The sequence below is a fragment of the Phyllopteryx taeniolatus genome, chromosome 1 (genome assembly GCF_024500385.1).
Source record: "Phyllopteryx taeniolatus isolate TA_2022b chromosome 1, UOR_Ptae_1.2, whole genome shotgun sequence".
Lineage (NCBI taxonomy): Eukaryota > Metazoa > Chordata > Actinopteri > Syngnathiformes > Syngnathidae > Phyllopteryx > Phyllopteryx taeniolatus.
Window position 1 is genome coordinate 6,990,019 of NC_084502.1, and position 22,380 is coordinate 7,012,398.

The 22,380-nt window shown below is 42.1% G+C and overlaps 1 protein-coding gene across 5 annotated transcripts in view; it reads left to right on the forward strand.

Annotated features, from left to right (window-relative positions):
- Positions 1–22,380, forward strand: part of ptpn11b (protein tyrosine phosphatase non-receptor type 11b) — a 34,696-nt gene that overhangs the window by 2,074 nt on the left and 10,242 nt on the right. For 3 of the 5 annotated variants that reach the window (XR_009787706.1, XM_061767329.1, XM_061767337.1), the window contains exons 2-9: positions 11,029–11,151; positions 16,027–16,221; positions 19,315–19,507; positions 19,588–19,707; positions 20,055–20,168; positions 21,099–21,195; positions 21,383–21,462; positions 21,695–21,850. Coding sequence is in view for 4 of the 5 variants with exons in the window: in XM_061767329.1 (XP_061623313.1) it covers positions 11,029–11,151; positions 16,027–16,221; positions 19,315–19,507; positions 19,588–19,707; positions 20,055–20,168; positions 21,099–21,195; positions 21,383–21,462; positions 21,695–21,850 (1,078 nt within the window). In the remaining variant the exon portion in view is untranslated. Of the gene's footprint in view, positions 1–5,692; positions 5,917–11,028; positions 11,152–16,026; positions 16,222–19,314; positions 19,508–19,587; positions 19,708–20,054; positions 20,169–21,098; positions 21,196–21,382; positions 21,463–21,694; positions 21,851–22,380 lie in introns of those variants that run through there. The other 2 variants (XM_061767355.1, XM_061767346.1) reach the window with 2 other exon arrangements.

A 22,380-nucleotide genomic window follows, 5' to 3' on the forward strand; every position in this document is an offset into this window, starting at 1 on the left:
GACTCATTTGAGAAGAGTGAGTCAGTTTTCTGTGTTGGGCCACAGGAAAATAACAGTCCGTGTGGAGGAATAAGATAACGCTGGCGACATTTCCAGGAGAGCTCTCCACGCCGCCAACTGTTCGTGCTCCCCCCCCCCCATTTGGAAACTACTCAAATTTAGGCTATGGTACAGTGTTTTTAAAAGGATTTTCTCATTATTATTATTATTATTATTATTTTTAATACTGTACAAAAAAAAACCAACGCAAATATCAATTTATTTGCTTTTGAAAATTACACCATAATAGTTTGAATGTAGTCAGAGCCAAGTAAGCATAAAAGGAATTGCAGATGTTGATAGCAGAATGTCTTTTAAGGTGATGAAGTGAAGGAGGGGTATCAAACTCAAATTCACGGTTTGCCAAAATAAACAATTGGGACGTCGTCGTGGGCCGAACTCGATATTTAATGAAAAATCACTGCGATGCGCATGTTTACCTTCTCTGCGGAAATGTAGCGTTAAAGTTTATCAAGTGACAACAAACTTACAATTTGCTTAAACACTGAATCTGGAATAAACAAACTTTAATATCATAAACACGAGAAATCAAATTTGCCATAAAAGACATCAGTGGTATTTGTTTGTTTTGTATTGAAATAGATAACCTGAATAGATAACCCCGCCTAGGAGTGGATAAAGGCCATTCAAAAAAACCAAACAAACAAACAAACAAGATGAATTCAATGATGTTCTATTCTTTGCTGCTGCGCACAGGACAAACAGGTCTGTCTTTTGCTTTAGTGAACGGACAATCTGCCTCCCACCTGTCTTGGAAGTGAACCGTTTTCCGTCTTTCGTTGGGCCATTTTTGGGAAGGGGAAGTGTAAATTAGCTCCAGGAGACCGGTAGCGTAGCTTGCTAACGACTGCAACAGAAAGGGAAGGGGCGCTCGCCGCTCGAGACCGATGGGCCGACACGCTAGCAAAGCATTCTGGGATTTGTAACATTAGTGCCGCATGTGCTACATACTGGCGGGCCAGCTCTAATACACATTTGATATGGTCTTGCGGGCCAAATATAATTACATCGTGGGCCAAATTTGGCCCCCGGGCCTGAGTTTGACGTATATGAAGTAAATATTTGGATTATAAAGTATATTGAAGAAAATATCGAAAGCGGCCTGAAACCTGCAACACCCTTTTCGTCAGTCCTCGTTGAGTTTGTACATTTGGGTCAAACGATGTCAAATATGCATTATTTGATGTTTATCAGACTCAAGTTAAAGGTTAGCATGAAATGAGCTGTGGACATTTTTTGAATATATCATACTCTATCAGATCATACTCTAGTCTTTCACCTTCGTCTTTGGTGAAAACGGACACAATTTGAGATGAATTCCAGATTTCACCATTGTGTCAATAATTAAAACTGCAGAAGCTCTTGTTTACGTAAAGAAACACTGCGCTTCACATTTTTTTAACGTTTACGTTTGTACGGTCCTGTCATTGTCATCATCTTTGAAATGACTGTCCAAGATTCTTTCGTTTTGGGGATTATGTGCCAATATGAAAAACATGATGTTCCAACCTGCTCATTCGAAAAGCTACACAAATATATAGTTTTTTTTCACCAATTCTACTGCTTTAACTGTTGCCTAGACAGAAAAACTAGATGTCATTCCATCGCATGAAAAGACTCCGAGCCAGATTCCCATTTCAAATGCATCATTTAGTTAATTATGCAATGTGCGAAGTTACACGGAGAAGCATCCAGTGATGGGGGACGTGTGAATGTAATACTCCGCACGCAGCTCATCAGCTGGGCCAAAAATACAGACATTAGCAAAATCCACACCCCGAGGCTGACATACTGTAGCCCTCGCGGGGACTTGGATGCCATGCCGGGGCTGCAAAGTATACCACCTTTTTGTCGGCGGACCGAGACAGGCATGCTGCAAATAGACAACCGAGGCTTTATTGAACTTGAGACATTACGTAAGAGGCTACGCGGCAGCTGAATGCACACTGTGCCCCCGTTTTCCTTCAACCAGCTCGCGGCCAAACCTGAAGCTCCCAGCTGCCCGTGTCTATCCCATGACACTTTTGAATGTTTTTTTTTTTTAAACTCTCTATTCTGTTGACGTCTTATCAGACCAAAGCAGGTTATTTGGAATCTCATTGGCTCATTTGTGTTTCTCTGGTTTGCTGCTCGAGGCTCCATGTGGGGAAATGGGTCGCATGGTGACTGTCAAAGGAAATCCTATTCTTGGAAAGCCCTGAGTCACTCGGCTCCTGAAGTCATGATCTGAGGAGGAGGGAATGATAGTGTGAGACTGCTACGATAGCAGACATGCAGTGGTCCGGCACAATCTGTTCCAGGATGCTGTTTAACAAGCAACGTGACAAATGGCCGCCACCTTTCATGGGATTTTCTTTCAAAAACAAAACATGCCACGAGCACTTGAAATGCCTCGAAAATCCTCCATAAGAAATACAGTAAATTCACAACAAAACAATTGATTGCTCAAGTATGTCCGATTCAACTTCCCGTACTGCTCTTGTCATGAATCGCGGTCCATTTGCGCTATTTAAATCGAGTTTATAGGGCAAGTGACGCCGTTCGAAACATCACGGTAAGTTTGACTCGGCGACTTGGAGAATTGCGTGTAAATTTTGGTGCCTGCAAGCTTTTTGATGGATATTGTTAAATGAAACTTGTCAGACGATCGCGGAAGGACTTCCCAAAGTAGCAGATGAAATGAAAGTATCAAGGAGATATGTTGAGAAATAGTTACCGGTATACTGCTTTACACTAATTTGAAGGGCTTTTTTGGGGGGGTTGTTGTTTTTTATTACTTGATTTGTTTTTATAGCCCAAAATTCAGTTTCTCAGCAACCCATCATCCAATATTCAGAATTCTTGGTGCGTTGTACTCAGGTTGAAAGTGGCCATTCCAGCCAGACTCAGCATTTTGCCAGACTCAGCGTTTTTGGGAACTCTTGTCTCATTGCTACTTTAAGCTTACATTCCTCCTGTGGAGGGAAGTTCAAATGTGAGTTTGCTTACTTCACATGTATATATTCTTCTTGTACTGTATATTTTTTCGTTAATCGTTAATTGCATGACCTCAGAGGTGGTTGATGTTAGCCGGTCCACTGGACTTTACACATTTTTTTTTCATTGCTTGGTTCTTCGCCATCAGTGTCAGGTTGTTGGCGCTGTACTCTTTATTCTGCAAATGTTTCATCTTAGCAAGATATTTTGGACAATTTTATGCTTCCAACTTTGTGAGAACAGTTTAAGAGAGGCCGTTTTCTCTCCCAGCATGACTGTCTCCCAGTACATAAAGCCAGGGCTGTCAAGACATTCTTGGATGAGTCTGGAGTTGAAGAACAAACCCATCAAACACATTAAGATGAACGACACCAAATGCATATAAACAATATGCATCTTTTTTTTTTTTTTGCATTCGTGGTCACTGCTTTCAGTGTTCACTGTTGAGGCGGATGAATATTTGCCTCTTCTTGCTACAATGTTGGTATTGGCAAAGGAAACTGAATGTGCGCGTAAACTAAACATTGCAGTGTTGAGACCAAAAAGAAGACATTTTGTCTGTGGAATCTTCATCTGCTTCCAATATTTAGCTCTACATGCGTCATCAACTCAAGTAAACAATAAAATTACCTAGTGCCATGCCGTTTAAATCTTTGCTGCAAAAGTCACTTGCAAGGTTATCATAAGTGTGTACAGTATATTCTTATACTACTATACAACCCCAATTCCAATGAAGTTGGGACGTTGTGTTAAACATAATAAAAACAGAATACAATGATTTGTACACCTATATTTAATGGAATACACTACAAAGACAAGATATTTAATGTTCAAACTGATAAACTTTATTGTTTTTAGCAAATAATCATTAACGTCGAATTTTATGGCTGCAACACGTTCCCAAAAAGCTGGGACAGGATCATGTTTACCACTGTGTTACATCAGCTTTTCTTTGAAGAACATTCAATAAACGTTTGGGAACTGAAGACACTAATTGTTGAAACTTTGGAGGTGGAATTCTTTCGCATTCTTGCTCGATGTACAACTTCAGCTGTCCAACAGTCCGGGGTCTCCGTTGTTGTATTTTACGCTTCAACATGCGCCACACATTTTCAATGTAACACGTGCAGAATGTGGTTTGGCATTGTATTGCGGAAATAAGCAGGGGCGTCCATGAAAAAGACCTTGCTAGGATGGCGGCATATGTTTCTCCAAAACCTGTATGTACCTTTCAGCATTAATGGTGCCTTCACACATGTGTAAGTTACCCATGCCATTGGCGCTAACACAGCCCCATACCATCATAGATGCAGGCTTTGGAACTCTGGTCCAGAGAAGCCGGAGGCGTTTCTGGGTGTTGTTGATAAATGGCTTTTGCTTTGCATAGTAGAGTTTCAAGTTGCACTTACGGATGTAGCGCCGAACTGTATTTCCTGACATTGGTTTTCTGAAGTGTTCCTGAGCCCATGTGGCGATATCCTTTACACATTGATGTCGGTTTTTGATGCAGTGCCGCCCGAGGGATCGAAGGTCACGGGCATTCAATGTCAGTTTACAAGCAGTGATTTCTCCAGATTCTCTGAACCTTTTGATGATATTATGGACCGTAGATGATGAAATCCCTAAATTCCTTGCAGTTGTACGTTGAGGAACATTGTCCTTAAACTGTTGGACTATTTTCTCACGCACTTGTTCACAAAGAGGTGAACCTCGCCCCATCTTTGCTTGTGAATAACTGAGCAATTCAGGGAAGCTCCTTTTCTACCCAATCATGGCACCTACCTGTTCCCAATTAGCCTGTTCACCTGTGGGATGTTCCAAACAGGTGTTTGATGAGCATTCCTCTTTTTTGCCACCTGTCCCAGCTTTTTTGGAACGTGTTGCCGCCATAAAATTCTAAGTTACCGGTAATGATTATTTGCTAAAACAATCAAGTTTATCAGCCGGAACATGAAATATCTTGTCTTTGTAGTGTATTCAATGAAATATAGGTTGAACATGATTTGCAAATCATTGTATTCTGTTTTTATTTATGTTTAACACAACGTCCCAACTTCATTGGAATTGGCGTTGTAATTGCATGTTCGTCCCATGGCTGGAAAATGAATAGCCTAATAGCATCCTACTGAATTGGCTGGATTGCCGGCTTTTATCTTGGCAAGGGCCGACTATGATCTGGTGTAACTATGCCACACACGATTAGGCACAGGCGACACAGCTGTTGTGTTTTCTCCACTGACAAGACTGAGCCTGGCATGGTCTGGCCTGGCCTGTGTCACGGCCGGTGAAAGCTCTCTTGGCTCGGGGATCACTGGCTGGGCTTTGTTTGGTGTTGACTACTCAGGAGGAGGTCAAGTCAAGTCAACTTTATTTGAATAGCCCTTAAAATCACACACACACACACACAAACGTCTGAAAGGGCTTCACAGGCCCACAGTTGACAAAGACCGGTGACGTCCCCTGTTCTAACCCACCCCCACCCCACAACCAGGGACGTCAGACCAGTCTGCCTAAGCTTGTCACGTTCGCCTAAGGTGGGCAAAGGAGGGGGGCTGATAGTGCTGACGGGGTGTGCTATCAGACTCGCTCACGTTCATCCAAATCCCAGATTACAAACCCCCCGCCCCCTCGCTCTCCTCTGCACACTCCCTCTCTTTTGTACATTTGCGCAAAGCACCACGTTTCTCTCACTGTCTCATTCTAGCTAACTTGGTAACACTTTGGACGAGCACCCACCACTAAACCTGCCCCCACAGCCTCAATTTGTCTCAATATTGTCCTGACTCCCTCCTGGCCTCACTTGTTGTACAGTACTGGATTACTCAAATCTGAGGCTGCAGAAGGAAGGGGCTTGTGGACGGCTTCGACCAGAATGGTGAGGTAGGCGCAAACATGCCCTTCAACTTTCCCCACATTCCTGCTTTGCCAAATAATGCATTTAGTTCTACAAATCTTGGTGTCATTTAAGTGTTGAAAAGTGGACCCGTGGCACAGAACCAAATCAGTTCCAAGAGTCAATTTGAACTTTGTTTTCTTCTGAATTACTACTAACTTAAGCCATTGCAAAGATCAAAATGTTGGCACCATAAATCTACAGTCCACAAATTGTTAGATAAATAAATAAAGATGATTCTGATTAGTGTTTTTTTTGTGTGTCCAACTGGTTGGGGATCAATTCCTAGTCAGTGCACTGTTCACAATTGGCCTGCGATTGACTGGTGATCACTCAGTCTTGAATGAAGTCAGTTTTCCGCTAACCTAGCTAGATATAGACTTTTTTGTTTTGTTTTTTGTCCGGGTTATGACTTCTGTTGTAGTTTGGTCCATATTTTTCTCAAAATGTTAGGTTGAATGCCAAGCTGTTTGACTTCATTTTTACACATGTACAATTGTGTCAGACTAATGTTTTCTTGTCGTTGAATCCTAGAGTTGCAGCTTCCGGCTTCTCCGCCAGTGTTTCTGGGATGGAAGGATTAAATATAGATTAGTGAGAGAGCACATTATTTTTTTTTGCCCTACAGTTATTATTTCTCTGTATGAATCTGTCAAGGATTAAAAACAAGACAATGAGTAATCTGTTCACCAGTTGACACACAAGACCTCTCTGTCAGAATACAACAATGATAATCTAAAAACTTTCAATTTACTAGATTATGCTGTGACATAAACGTAGTAACTGTGCTTCAAGATGAAACTACATTTTGGTGATTATCACCTAAAATGTTGCTTTTGAAACATGTGCATTCAGGAATATTTCTGCAATCCGCTCGTAACCTCCAGGGTGTTCTGCTACTGGCGCCTTTTTTAAAAAAAAAAATAATAATAATAATATTTTTACCCAAATGTGTAAATTGAGTGCATCAATTTTAAGACATTTGCAAGAGTTGTTTTCTCAGTTGTTGTTGTTTTTTTGTCACAAGAACCTTGTCGTGAAAGTAATGCATTACAAATATTGGAATACAAAACTATAATGGCACTCAGTCGAGAACAAACTGACTAGATCACAGTATTTGAGATCCCTGAATGTGAGGAAAGATAAACGGAAAATATATTTGCCTTGCTAATAATTTGCTGGCTGCTGTCTGGTTTATTTGTTGAAAATGAAAACTATATATTCAAAAAAAGAAAGGAAATTGTCAAATGTGAAAGAAGAAAGACAAATGTTACTATCGTTTCTTACTCTTTGATAATCTCGACAGCCTGCTCGAGAAACCAAAATGAAGTAGAAGTAAACTAAGAGTCTTTTTAACGGTTCGTATTAACCCACTCAAAGTGAATTTTCCCCTCATCCAAACACTGCTAATTGTATTTTTTGTAATAAATGAAAACATTTCTTCAATCTGTACAGCGCTCTGTGGGAACCTCACACTTTTTGGACATTTTTACTGTAGAGCTCATAACCTTATTGTTGGCAAACCTTTGGCAAATTGTTGCTTGAGTAACCTCTGACTAGTTGGGTCTCAAATAATTGTTCGCTCTGCTGCCAACTAGTAAAATCCATCATGGCTCGATTGCTCAAGATGGAGTGTATGCCAAACATTGTTGATAGGAATGCCCAACCATTTTGTAATTGCTGCACAAATTCACCATTGCGGGTCACTCTGTCGTAACCTTTGAAGAACTTCCTGCCCAGGTCCTCCTGGGAGTCATCTCAGAATCAGAATCAGAATCATCTTTATCATCGGGAGGCCTTTGTCCTATTTAGCAACAAAAAGTACACGTTGTACACTTTTGTAAATGTATCACTGATACAGCTGCTGCTACAATTTCTACTTTGGATTTTCAAGTGACAGAAATTGGATCAGTTGAGTCCCCCGTGTGACGCCGCCTCACCCACCCTGGTTAGGATACAGGTCAGGTGCATTCTGGGAAAGATGTCTAGTCTTTGTGTTGTGAGCTGATCCAGTTCAGAGCTTTGCCATTCTCTCACTCTCATAAACCAGCAGCCAGACCATATTTTCTTAATTTCGTCTGATAATTGTGTCCTGGGGCGGCACGGTGATCGACTGGTTAGAGCGTCTGCCTCGCAGTTCTTAGGTCCGGGCTTCAATCCCCGACCCCGCCTGTGTGGAGTTTGCACGTTCTCCCCGTGCCTGCGTGGCACTCCGGTTTCCTCCCACATCCAAAAAACATGCGTGCTAGGTTGATTGACAACTCTAAATTGCCCGTAGGTGTGAATGTGAGCGCGAATGGTTGTTTGTTTGTATGTGCCCTCCGATTGGCTGGCAACCAGTTCAGGGTGTACCCCGCCTCCTGCCCGATGATGGCTGGGATTGGCTCCAGCACTCCCGCGACCCTCGTGAGGAGAAGCGGCTCAGAAAATGGATGGTTGGGTGGATGAATGATGTCCTGGATTGGGGAAGTAGAAGTGGAAAAAAATCATATAGAAAACTGCATTGTAACCGCCAAGCCATCACTGTCACTTTGACTTTTCTGTCAAGTGTAAAATGAAGGTTCCGGGTTTATCTCCCAATGCAGAGCACAAAAGTCTGACATTTACATTTATCTACCACAAAGAAATGTCTTGCCTTTTCCATTTCGTTTCAGGAAGTGTAACTGTCAGTTCTGCTGAGCAGTTAGAACGAAAGGAGAGTTTTGCACATTAGATAAGGCCTCGTCTATTCAGACTCACGGGCATGACTTTTACGTAGTGCAGTGAAACGGGTATGGCTCATACCGTGTGTATATATATGTATGTAACATATATCATGTTTGTTGCCCATTGTTTTTTTTTCTCCCCTGTTTGCGACAATCTAAAGTGAAACATTCACCAAAATGTAAGGGTGTCTTGCTTAGTCCGTGTGCCCTGACCCAAAGTTTTGTGAAAAGATCATTCATCAAAGCAACCAAACTACTTTCTGCAGTAAGTAAAGTTTACCAAAATGTCAACATAAATAATTTGTTAATCTTGCGCTTATCTTTGGTTTCAGTAAAAAGAAAAAGCGCAAGGGAGCACATAACCTGCATACCTACAATTGTAAACTTAGCCGGCTGTGGCCCATAGTCATTAGGGGGAATTAACCTAATGATCCCATGGCAAACGTGAGCTCTATATCTGCACAGCTGACACGTATGCATTCAGTAGTGTACATTCTTGATGCTGTGTCCGCAAACACATCGTCCTCAAGAGCCGTACAGCTTTTTGCTTTCACTCACTACGCGTCTTGAATCAAACTTCAACGTGGAGACTCGCTTTCTGTGTCGTCAGCTCAAGTCTTGCAACTGTTTGTGAAGAGTGAATATTGTTTACGGAGGAGCGTGCACTAGCCAACCGCTACTTGAGAAATAGATGGAATCAATATTTACAGTTTGTGTATAGCAACAGAGGTTATCATTATATTATCATTAGCTTGGGCTTTGCATTCCTGTCGACCTGCATGTTCCTTTTAGTTTTTACTAACACTACTGATCAAATTTAGAATAGTCTGGTAATAATGTCATATAATGCAATACAATACAATGTTTATCTTTTATAAAAGAATGAAAACAGTGGGCTGAAATAAATACCAAGTAAATCCATCGACATTAGGTCTTTTGTGTTATGATTTGATTTTGGTTTACAAACATCACATGCAGGGTATTCATTGAAAATATCTCAATTTACCGGGGGAGATATTTCGTTCTTACAATGCTGCATGCTAAAATAAATGTGTTTTTACTTGTTTCCATCAATAGATAACAATGCTTGGGTAAAAAAACAACACTGTACTGTATCTAATACACAGTGTTTCTCAACCTTGGAAATGACTCGAAAACTCACTGCATGCCACCCAAAAACAATTTCACAAAAAGGATACTGAAATAATGATTATCTTGTCGTAATTTCTTCACTAAGTAGTGTGAAATATTTCTGTTGCATGAATGACAACAGGTGGATATGAAGATCATTTACTTGTCCTGCCAGTCACGATATGTTGCTGCCATAGATAGATGAACAAAGCCAAACAGTCATATTATTACACATATTAAGATAATTACAGTAGATGCATGGCCACATCAGCGTCTGAGTCTGACAATTGCTTTCAACACAAAGGGTAAAGTCTTATGAAATGGGTTTGGGAATTATCCAGTTTTTTTTGCGGCGTTTAACATCCACATCGAGTCATGTTTTTCATTCCGGTATTTTTAAATACTCTTTTTTTCTTTTTAAATACTGTATTTAAAGGCATTTTCTCATCAGAAAGTGTTCCCTAAGTGAATAAAAGGTCAACACTAGACTTACTAAGGTGTGTGGGACTCTACGTTCATTTTTTATTTTTCGCAACCCTCCAGTTCTGTGCGTATCGCACTTCCGCAATGTGGAAGTAATAAGGTTTATCTCTCAATTTGAAGATTTGTATTTATTTTTTTTTGGTCATCCCAAATGAGCTGTTAACGTTGTTAGCCCCATCTTCTCTGACGAAACAAACAAATTAACGAGGCATCCCAGAAGATCACGCTTGCAGTCGAGGCCTGTTATATCATTTGAATAGCACAAATGACAGGCCCTGCTAATGAGTGATTAGTTAATCTAATAGGCATTAGCATGTTCCTGCATGAGATAAAGTCCAGTGTTTGCAATTTAAGACAAATTAGGCATGCAATTATTTAATAATCAGATTATATGGATGGGGTCCATGTGACCTTTAACCTATACACCACAGTATGCTGTATCGTGGAATAGCTGAAGTTGAATACAATCAGTTCCAGGACACTGGTCAACCTCTGAATTGTTTGTATTTGTGCACAATTTTCCCATTTTGATTATTGAGTCATATTGTACTGAGCAGCCAGCAGAGACACACGTACCACTTTCTTTTTTTTTTTTCATATGTGCAAAAAGGACCATTCCTGCTCATGTGGTCATCATTCCATTTTTTTCTTTGTGATTTCACCAGCACCCTTCTGTGGCGGTATTACATAAACATATTTAAAATGGCCAAAGAAAATGCTAAGTACACTCCCAACCGACTTCATGCATGACAGCAGCTCCAATTTACTTTTTGTTTTCAGGTGGTTCCACCCCAACATCACCGGAATCGAAGCAGAGCAGCTCCTGTTGACCAGGGGTGTCCACGGCAGTTTCCTGGCCCGGCCCAGCAAGAGCAATCCGGGGGATTTCACCCTTTCAGTCAGGTACTTATGCTCTTCCCTTGCTTCCGCTACATTTGTTTTCTCATCGATCAGAAGCTTTTTTTTTCTGCCTCACTGTTCTCGAATGGTACAAAGTTCAGTACAGAGAGCAAACAAGCCTCAGTTCTCTCTGGCTGAAAGACTTTCATTTAAGGTGTATGCACTGTATTAGGCTTATTATCAGGTTGACCGAAATCTGAAATCAGACTACAAAATCCACATCCTTAAAATAAATCATGTATAAATATATTTAGTCTTTAAGCTTTATAAAGATGTATTTGACCAAGGCAAAGTTCATTTCACACTGAACGTTGTAGAAACATACTGGGTAAGATTTTTCCAAATAGTGATTTTGGGAGCTATTCGTTTAGCAATCAGTGTCAGTAACCTCAAAACCTGTTTTGGCTCAGATCATGTGGATTTCTGATCTAAAGCAGATGTTTTGGGGGGCTTTTACATGATTACGTGGCTTTGGGCTTCAACATTGTCTTCCTGAGGTGTGTTTGCGTGTTCGTGTATGCATGTGTGAGATCTATAGGATCATAGTTTGCACTCCAAGGGATCTATTCTCATCGACGGTGCATCTGCGGAGGGTGCAAATGCTGGCGTATCCTGATTTTCTTCTTTTTTTCATGCAAGCGCAAGACTCGCTGCACGTTTGCCAATTTGGCTGACTAGTCTACACCAAGCTAGCGAGGGTGTGTCCTTCGACGTGAAAGAAAGTCAGCAGAAAGTCGGTCTGAACTCAAATCTGCTGATACCACGTCTAACTTTTGCCGCACGTGATCCATTACCATTTTGGTGAATTTGACGCAGGCACAGGCAGGCAGAGACGCGAGCTCCATGGACATGTGTGGTGGATGTCAGATGTATTTCATTCATATGTGAACAGCAGGCATCAAACCCTCTATTATATTATTATTGTCATCATTTCTTGTGTATAATGTGCAGTTTTCCCCCAAAATAATCTTAAGTCAATAGTGTGTGGTATACATGGGTAGAACCTTTTAAAACATCATTCATAATGGAATAATGTTTATTAGTAGATATGTGCTTTATAAAAGACATGATTTATTTTTAAAATCATGTGACTTTAAAATTTCACATTCTATTTAGGTTTATGGTGAAAACACTATAATTATCTATGTTACACTACCTCTATCTATGTTTCCTTGCGAGCTGTCATTGGGCCGTATTTAAAGGGAATGAGAAGAGCCGCTTTGATTGGACATGATTGAAATTGGCTGTGTTCACTCCCGCAGCGGCGCAGACCTCCCCCTTTTAAATTCGCCCCCTTGGGTTGGTCTGTGAAATTACCAAAACCTGGCCTGTCTAACCTGACAATCATAAATAACCAAACCAAATCATCTTTTCCATTCAAAATACACCGTAGCTCCCGTCACATTGGCACTTGACATGCATGGGGTGCAGCGTTTATTCACTCGCGTTTGCTACAAGCTTAGTTTGAACGTAGACCGTAGTTGTCCTACAGCCGATAGTTCGCCAGTTGACGAGTAACAGAAACAGAATAACTGGTTCAACATATACAATCTCTGGCGCCTAAGCTAAATCTTACAGGCTGAACTGGTCTCTCTTTTTTTCCATAACAGTTAGACATATCTATGTCATCATTTTTGGTAGAGTTGAGTTAATAATACCCAGCTCATTACCCTTGTATTTGAGGAGCAGAATGTGAAAACGATGTAAATGTACAACAAATATTTCTGTACAATGCTGAAACTGTTGGAATAGAGTTCAGATTATAAATGAATAACCCTGTATCAACATGAGCTCTTCTTGACTCGCATTTCAATGTACCACACTCACACCGTCTTTAAACACACACACACGCACACATTCAGTATGTTATCAGAGCAGAGAAGAGCTTAATGAGCTAATTAGTCAGCATCCAGCATGAGTCGTATGAGTGATAGTTCAGATGGTAATAGTCACTGTGGGAGTTTGGTGTCCTCGCTCTCTCTTCTCTCCCTCTCTTTTCCCCTCCTCTTATCTCCACAATTATATGGACGTGAATTTGGAAAGCAGGAGAGGTTTCGGAAACACAATAGCGGTGTTTGTTCTTTGAAGTAATCAATTTACATTTTGATGAAACCCCGAAGTGGGAACGAGGGAATGTTAGAAGCGCATCTGTGCTGATGTTACTGTTCAGAGTTGTGGGCAGTATTTCTACAAACATGCTAAATGATCAGAAAATGTTTATTTCAAGACATATGTAAGACTTTTGTTTTTCTTAAATCATATATTTTACTGAAATCCCAAATAAATATACAGGAACCCTCTACGATATGCCATAAATGACATGTAATAAACCTATTTTCACTTGGTAACATTTCCTCATGGCACAACTTGTAGTCCAGTGCAGTGTTCTCCCTAAAAAAATAAAACACAATAAAGCATTTGTTTCCTTTTAAAAACAACCTTTAGTTGTTATGTAACTTTAATGCTGCAGTACGTAACGTTTTTTTTTTGGTAAATAATAATTTTCACCCAAGTCACTAGTAGAGGAGATGACACAATTATGATTAAGCCTATGAGCTCCTCTAACATCTTGCTGTATTTTTTACTATTTGATCTTTTTAGGAAGATGAGAGCTTCGTGAAACGGTTAGCACACTCTCCTCCCATTCAGAGAACATACGTGAGTTGGCTGTCATCGCTACTGATGTTTTAGCGCCATCGGACAGGTCCTACGTGAGCTTAAAAATGTGTCGGCAAGGGTAAATTAAAAGGGTAGATGTGCCTTTTATAATATGAATGTCATGTAATGAGTCAGGTCAAAAGATAACTGAATGATGTTGAATGGATGGATGGTGGATGGATAAAAAGAAAGAGAGAGCGAGCCCTGGAGAAATGTCCACCGGCTGCCACAGACGAGCACCATGCAGACATTTTCAATCAAACTCGAGTTCATTTCAGCACTTGACTTGGTTCATTTGGATGGGTGTGTTAATGGAGTTCACCCACGGGCGGCTCCTGCCACACAAGGCGGCGCTAGGCCCACCGGGAGCAATTTAGGGTTCAGTGTCTTGCCCGTGGTCACTTCGAGAGCAGATTTGAACTGCCGACCCTTCGGAGATAGGAGACAAACTCTGGTGGACTAAATCAACCGATGTTTATTTACTTTATTTAAATGGGAACGACACAACCAATGTTGCAGTGTAAGGGGTGAGCGTTGAAGTGGAACTCGAACAGGACTATAAATCTATGGCACCATGGCCAACAGCCAATACTAAAGCCATTAAGCAATTACCGGGAAACACAAAAAGAGAAGGCGATGGATCATGGGACAAAGGGATAAAGAAACATGCACTAAATGCAATACAAAAGTATTGATACACATCTCAATGATCATAATCAGTCAATTAAGAAGTTGGCCTACACTGCTTAGTCACTCCCCACAGAGGCTTCTTTTTTATTCTGACCAAGACATTTTTGTGCATGTGCCTAAATGTGTGTGTGATATGAGTGACTCTCTTCACTATTCATAAATTTACAGTTACATTGTTTCCTGTCCGTTATAATAATGCAGACTACATGACACTGTTTGTTATTCACATTGTGATCACTTCTTATGACAAAATGAGTTCTGCTGTCAGACCATTTGCAGTCATCAAATGCACAATGAGCACGATATTACAGTTTATTCACTGTATATTGCAGTACACCAACATCGCAGCAGACCCTGCGACGTGACTACTGCGCGCACGTACATCGTGATGACCATCCTCAAACAAAATATCGTGCAGGGCTACTGTAGCTCCCAAACTGAAGTGTGACCTTTTCGAAGTGTCCTTGAGGAAGACACTGAATCTCCATTTGCTCCTGATATTGCATCATCACCATGTGATTTAGGAAACAGTCTCAGAATGTTTTGAATACCTTGAAGGTAACAATGAAAATAAAAATAGCACTGTACAAAATAAAGCCCATGCAATATTTTTTATCACAACATTTTGAGACAATTATTGCAATTGCAATTGCAGCTGCTCATGAGCAAAGTACTCCAGCTGTCTCAGATTTGAAGGGCTCCTTTTCCAGACTGCATGCTTCAGCTCCTTCCACAGATGTTAAATCAAATCTAGATAAGGACTCATGGAATAGTCTTTGGTGTTTAGCTGTGTGTTTTGGTTCTTTATCCGACTGAAGGGACCCGTGACCTGTGACCAAGCTTCCCGACACCGGGCAGCACATTCCGCTCCAGAAGGCCTTGATAGTCTTGAGATTTCATTGTACCCTTCACAGATTCAAAACACGCTGTGTAGGATGTAGCAAAGAGGTCCCAAAACCTAACCACGCTTATTCCGTGTTTCACAGTAGATAGTGTTCTTTTCTTTCTATGCGTCATTTTTGCATCCTTAAACATGTTTACACACCAAAAAGGCTTTTTTTTTCCTTTTTTCTCCCCTCATCTGTCCAACAGGTATTCTCCCGGAGGCTTTGTGGCTCATCAATATGCATTTTGGCATATTCCAGTCTTGTCTCTTCATTTCAAGTGACCATTGTGGGTTTTTCTTTCTTTGATGAAAGGATGCCAACAATTCTGTCCACGTGTATGTATTACTGTAGATACTTTTGCATACAGTGCATATATAGTAGTATAGTTTCGTTTTGCAAAAATAAAATGGCAGTGGTGAGGAGTTTAACAATTGAAACAATTTTCAAATAAACTTTGTTAAAACAAACCTTGAAAAGCAGCAGATGGCTTGATAAGCTCATAAACGGTTAAAGTGTGTGAGTGGGTGCTGGCAAATACACGTGATCTATATTTTGCTTATGCGGGAACACGTGTGGGAGGTATTTTCACACGTCTGCTGGGCATTAGTGTACCTCTAAAATAACTCTCCCTCTCCTCGCGAAGGCGCAACGATGAGGTGACCCACATCAAGATCCAGAACTCCGGGGACTGCTATGACCTGTACGGGGGCGAGAAGTTCGCCACGCTGGCCGAGCTGGTGCAGTACTACACCGAACAACAGGACCTGCTGCGCGAGAGGAACGGCCATGTCATCGAGCTCAAGTACCCGCTCAACTGCAAAGACCCCACGTCTGAGAGGTGCCGCCTTCACGTCCGTGCTCATAAATAGTTTGCCAATTGCATACAGTAATGCGCAAATATACACAGAGCCCTATGGAAGGTCAGCAGAATGTGTTGCTACTTTACATAAACCCATTCAAACTACTTTCTGCCTACAGAAAGTTTTGATTGCTATTAGATGAAATTCTTCACTCCACAGATTTCAGTGTTGCTTTTTACAGTTGGAGAGGCAGTTAAGCCATCTAAGAGGTGTCATTAGTGAAGCTTTTAGCGCACTTTCCTTTCATTGCCCGATTGCAGCTTGTGAACACTTTAACCCTTGACAGGCTTGTATCTCTACAGAGATGGAATAGAAATTGGACATAAAAGTGTTTTTTTTTTTTTTTTTTTTTCTGACAAAATATTGTAAAATACATTCATGATCACAGCTACTTCTAAAACTTTGATTTTGTCTGTTGGGATTGTTGTCCTTTCATCATGTTGGACCTGAGAGAAGCCCTGCTGGCTTGCGATCTCCGTTGTAGTTCATCCCAAAGATGTTTGATGGGGCTTGTTCCACACCAAACTCATCCTATAATGGCCAGAATATATCGGTAAACTTAAGAATTAAGATTCAGGGGCAACTAAGTGTTGCAGTCCAACTCCTGATTGATTCATTAATCCCCCAAAAGTGATTAGAAATGTGTCTTAAGTATTCACAGCCTTTGCCATGAAGCTCAATATTGAGCACAGGCGCATCCTTTTTCTACTAAGCATCCTTGCGTTATTTCTAAAAGTTAATGGGTGTCCACCAGTGGTAAATCCAGTTGATTGTGCATAATTTGGTAATACATACACACACAGTTGACAGTTTACGTCAGCGCACAAACCAAGCGTGAAGTCAAAGGAATTGTCAGTAGACTTTGGGGGACAGGATTGTGTCGAGGCACAGATCTAGGGAAGGGTAGGATACAGGCATTTTTCAAAATGTATTTTATTTAATTTTTTTTTTTACTGCTTTGAAGGTCAAAATAAGCACATCAGCCATCATCGTCAATTGAAGAAGTAACATTGTAACATTAAGTGCTGTGAACACTTTCCAGATGCACTGCATCTTAGTGTTCAAGTAAGAATCGGCACGCACAACTTGTTGCACCCTGCGGCTACGTTATGAAGCACTTTCCCCCACAGGAAGGAGTAACATTGTTAAGTCTTCTTCAGCTCAGATCCTCTTTCTTGCTTGTCTTGATCATTTGTCTTCCTCCGAAAACACCTTCTAGCCTCAGGGCGAGCTTTTTCGGTTTTCCTTCTTGCTCTGTAGCGGTAAGTTTCGCCCTGAAAAAAAAGCTGAAAAAGATGTCCACAATAATAAAACATGGCTTTGTTTTAAAGTAGGCGCTAATGCAGGCAATTATGCCACATTACTGCACCTTAAATAAAACATGAACACCCCTTGAACGATGCACTGGTTATTACGTATCAGTCCCAAACGTCTACATTCCCGTAAACCAAAATTTGATTCTACTATATATTTTTTTTATCATCGTGGTTGTAGGTTGCAGTACAATAGAACTACACTGTATTATACTGAGATGCTTACAGTGTTCTGATCTCTGCAGTTGGTCAAAATAGTAGTAACCACTTTCAGTATGTTGCAGTTCAGTTGTACGCCTCTGCAAACTATCCATATACCTTGTTAAATACTGCGAAATATTATTCTTGGTCGGGGGGGGGCTAGCGTCTATCCTGGCTGACTTCAGGCGAAAGGCGGACGACACCTCAAACTGGTCGCCAGTCAGTCACCTGGCACATAAAGACTGCCCACCCACTCACATTCACACCGTCACTGAGTGGGACTTGAAGCCATGCTGCCTGAACACGAGTCAGGCAAGTGAACCATTAGAGCATCGGTGACCCAACCTACAACCACAATAACAATCAAAACAAAAAAGTATGTTTTAATAGAACCTGATTTGTTGGGAGGAGTCTTATTTCATGACAAAAATGCAAAATAGTTTTTTAATATACAGTGGAACCTCGATTTAACTGACTAATATAGGGAGGGGGTCATCCGTTAAATCAGATTGTCCGTTATATTTAAGCACTTTTTGTGGCCTAAAAACTCCCGTACAGTTCAAAATTATTGTTTTATACTTTTTTTGTGGGCTGATACAGGCAACACCCAGTCCAGTACGGGGGTCCTGTGGGGTGTGCTTCGGGAGTATGGGGCACCGAACCCCCTCATACGGGCTGTTCGGTCCCTGTACGACCGGAGTCAGAGTTCGGTCCGCTTTGCCGGCAGTAAGTCGGACTCGTTTCCGGCGAGGATTGGACTCCGACAAGGCTGCCCTTTGTCACCGATTCTGTTCATAACTTTTATGGACAGAATTTCAAGACGCAGCCGAGGCGTAGAGGGGGTCCGCTTTGGTGGCCTCAGTATTGCATCTCTGCTTTTTGCAGATGATGTGGTTCTGTTGGCTTCATCAAGCCGTGACCTCCAACTCTCACTGGAGCGGTTCGCAGCCGATTGGGAAGCGGCTGGGATGAGAATCAGCACCTCCAAATCTGAGACCATGGTCCTCCGTCGGAAAAGGGTGGAGTGCCCTCTCCGGGTCGGGGATGAGATCCTGCCCCAAGTGGAGGAGTTCAAGTATCTTGGGGTCTTGTTCACGAGTGAGGGAAGAATGGAACGGGAGATCGATAGGCGGATCGGTGCGGCGTCTGCAGTGATGCGGACTTTGTTTCGGTCCGTTGTGGTAAAGAATGAGCTAAGCCGAAAGGCGAAGCTCTCGATTTACCGGTCGATCTACGTTCCTACCCTCACTTCTGGTCACGAGCTGCTGGGTCGTGACTGAAAGAACGAGATCCCGGATACAAGCGGCCGAAATGAGTTTCCTCCGCAGGGTGTCCGGGCTCTCCCTTAGAGATAGGGTGAGAAGCTCCGCCCCCGGAAGAGCTGGATGAAGTGGCTGGGGAGAGGAAAGTCTGGGCGTCCCTGCTAAAGCTACTGCCCCCGCGCCCCGACCTCGGATAAGCGGTGGAAAATGGATGGATGGATGGATGGATGGATGGATGGATTTTGTATTGAGTGTTGTTGTTGTCCGTGTGTTGGTACACGATCTCTCTCCTCAGGTGGTACCACGGCCACCTCTCTGGCCGAGACGCTGAGAAACTGCTCACGGAAAAAGGCAAGGCCGGCAGCTTCCTGGTTCGAGAGAGCCAGAGCAAACCGGGCGACTTTGTCCTCTCGGTTCTCACCCACGAGGAGAAGCACGAGAACGTCGACCGCAAGACCAAAGTCACCCACGTGATGATCCGCTACCAGGTACCTCAGCGGCGTGGTGCAATGGTTAAAAAAAAGTCTTTTGTCATTATCGTAGTTGAATTCTGAGTGATGTTCTCCAGCAGGATGGTAAATATGACGTAGGTGGTGGCGAGAGGTTCGACACCCTGGCAGATCTGGTGGATCACTACAAAAAGAACCCTATGGTGGAGAAGAGCGGCATCGTAGTGCACCTCAAACAGGTATGATTAACAGAAAGTTTTGTTCTTAAATATGTCTCGCGTGCTTTATCGTGACAGTTTCACTCTCCTGCAGTCAAACGCACACCTGTGAACTTTTGCGTGAGGACATAGTTGGCAATATAATCGCGGATTTCTCTGTTTATGTGTAACATCCTTTGTACAGTTTGTGCTATACAGTATCGGGCTATATTTTTGAGGACGAGTGGCGTTACAATACATACAATAAATAGCCGTCCATTCAGGCTTTTTCTAGTGCTGACCTGATTCAGGGTCACGGGTCATCTCGCACGATACACCAGAACTTGTTTTGCTCTATTTAATATCATATTGTCTCCTTGTCTAAACAGCCCTTCAATGCCACAAGGATAAATGCAGCTAACATTGAGAATCGAGTACGAGAGCTCAACAAAGTAGCAGACAATTCAGAGAAGCCCAAACAAGGATTTTGGGAAGAATTTGAGGTATGTTGCCTTCAAACTATACACTTAGTGATTAACATTACCCAATGAAAAGTGGTCCATTGGCATTCAAATGGCCAAGAATCAAGTTTATTCACTAAATGTACCTGATTTTGACTTGCAGCCTGTTCATTATCTTCATGTTGTGTACTGTGTTCAGTTTTATTTATTAGATCAAACCAAATCATAATGGAGTGTCAGAGCGAGGCAGTGACATTATTTTTGTTTCATTACACTTTAATTATCTGTGTTTCCCGGTACGCCGATCTTCTTTCACTTCATTCCTGCTTGCTGCCATACTAAATATTAGATGCGGTATTACCAAATAATTGAAGACCACTGGCAGAATGCAATCCAAATATTGATATGAGCGCACACTAATGGAACAAAAACAAGACTGGATCATTCATTAATTTCCCTCAGCAATAATAAAGCAATTTGTAGGAACCACATTGGTAAATTTAAGCTGAAGTTGAAAAGACAGGCCAACCATGTGATTCCTTACTTCCTCTTCATGCAGAAAGTTGCATCCAATTAGGAATTGGACAAGACCTCCTAATCCCCCTTCATCTTTCATGTTCATCCTATCAGGGCATTTTGGACAATGGTACGTTTCCAACTTTGCAGTAGCAGTTTGGGGAGGGCCCTTTTCTGTTCCCGCAACGTCACTGTGCCCGAGTGTAGCGTTGCCTGCCCTTTTTTGCACCATGGACCAGTTTTATGGGAAGCAATATTTTGACAGACTAGCCTAGAAACAAATCCTGGGGGGCAGTTTTGATGCTGGGGTGGACCAATTTCCATTTTCACCTTGTGTATTTGTGAGGGCCGGGTGTCATTGTCACTATGACATTATGCCACTTTTGTCCCAGCTAATCTTGTACATGCCACGTAATGAGACAGAAAACACAATCTCTTTTGCTCGGATCCCCACAGGTACTTCAACAACAAGAGTGCAAGCTGCTGTATCCCCGGAAGGAAGGCATGAAACCAGAAAACAAGAGTAAAAACAGATACAAGAATATCCTCCCTTGTGAGTCGTAGCGCAAGCTGCTGTTTCCTGCCTCACTGGCTTCCTGTGGAAAGAAAGAGTGACACAAATAGACAAAGCAGACAAGGCCTCTGATGTGGCTGCGATAGCTTGCCGACAGCCAGAGAACATCAGTGAGGTCACAAAGCCCTGCATTGTGATTTCACGATGTTTTAAATTTTGGTTTCAGTTGACACGACTCGGGTTGAAATTCGAGACGCAGATCCAGATGTTCCCGGTTCGGACTACATCAACGCCAACTACATTAGAGTGAGTTTGCGTTTTATGAATATTCTACTGAATGAAGTTACATCCGTTTGCATACCTGGAATTTGGGTTCATCGTTTAATCCAATGTAATCCTGGTGATATGCTGCCCCCTGTTGGTATGAGGTGTAAAACGTGAACTTCAGTAAACGTTCACGCCCCTTTTGTCAGTTTAGTTTGAACTTGCATGATATCATAATGCAAGAGTCAGGATCTTTCAGGTTCTTTTGGTGCAGGGCTCGCAGGAAGAGGGGCGCCAGGTGGACGACGACAAATTCTTCATCGCCACCCAAGGGTGCCTACAGAATACTGTTAGTGACTTCTGGAAGATGGTGCATCAGGAGAACACACACGTCATCGTCATGACCACGAAGGAGATGGAGAGAGGACGGGTATAGCTGCTGTTTATTACGGTGTGATGGACTTTAGTAGGAAACGCTTTCAAAAATTAAGCACTAGAGCGAGCATTAGATCCTTAACTGGACATCCGTTCAACAACATTAACATGGAAGTAATATTTGAACATCCTTAACGGCCGTGCAAACAATACGTTAGCGACTGTAATATCATGCAGCATCGTTCCGCTGTGCGGTTTACGGCGCCTTGGCGATTATTACGCGCTCATGTTGCACCTTTACTTCTAGTGCATAGTTGAACAAACTGTTATCCTTGTCTTCTGATTTCAAAACTAGTTATCCCTCAATTTGGAATAATCAGATAAGGCGATGAAACATATATGGTTTCACTGTGCTAACGGCCCACTGAGGGAAATCATAGCTACGACGCGGCCTTCGACAAAAATGAGTTTGACACAGTGCGTGGGGGTGCGTGTACGTCAGGAGGAGGAGGAGGAGGAGGAGGAGGAGGCAGCTAACAAGGATAGTATGACAGTTAAGCTGATTGCAAAAGCCTCTTGAGTGGA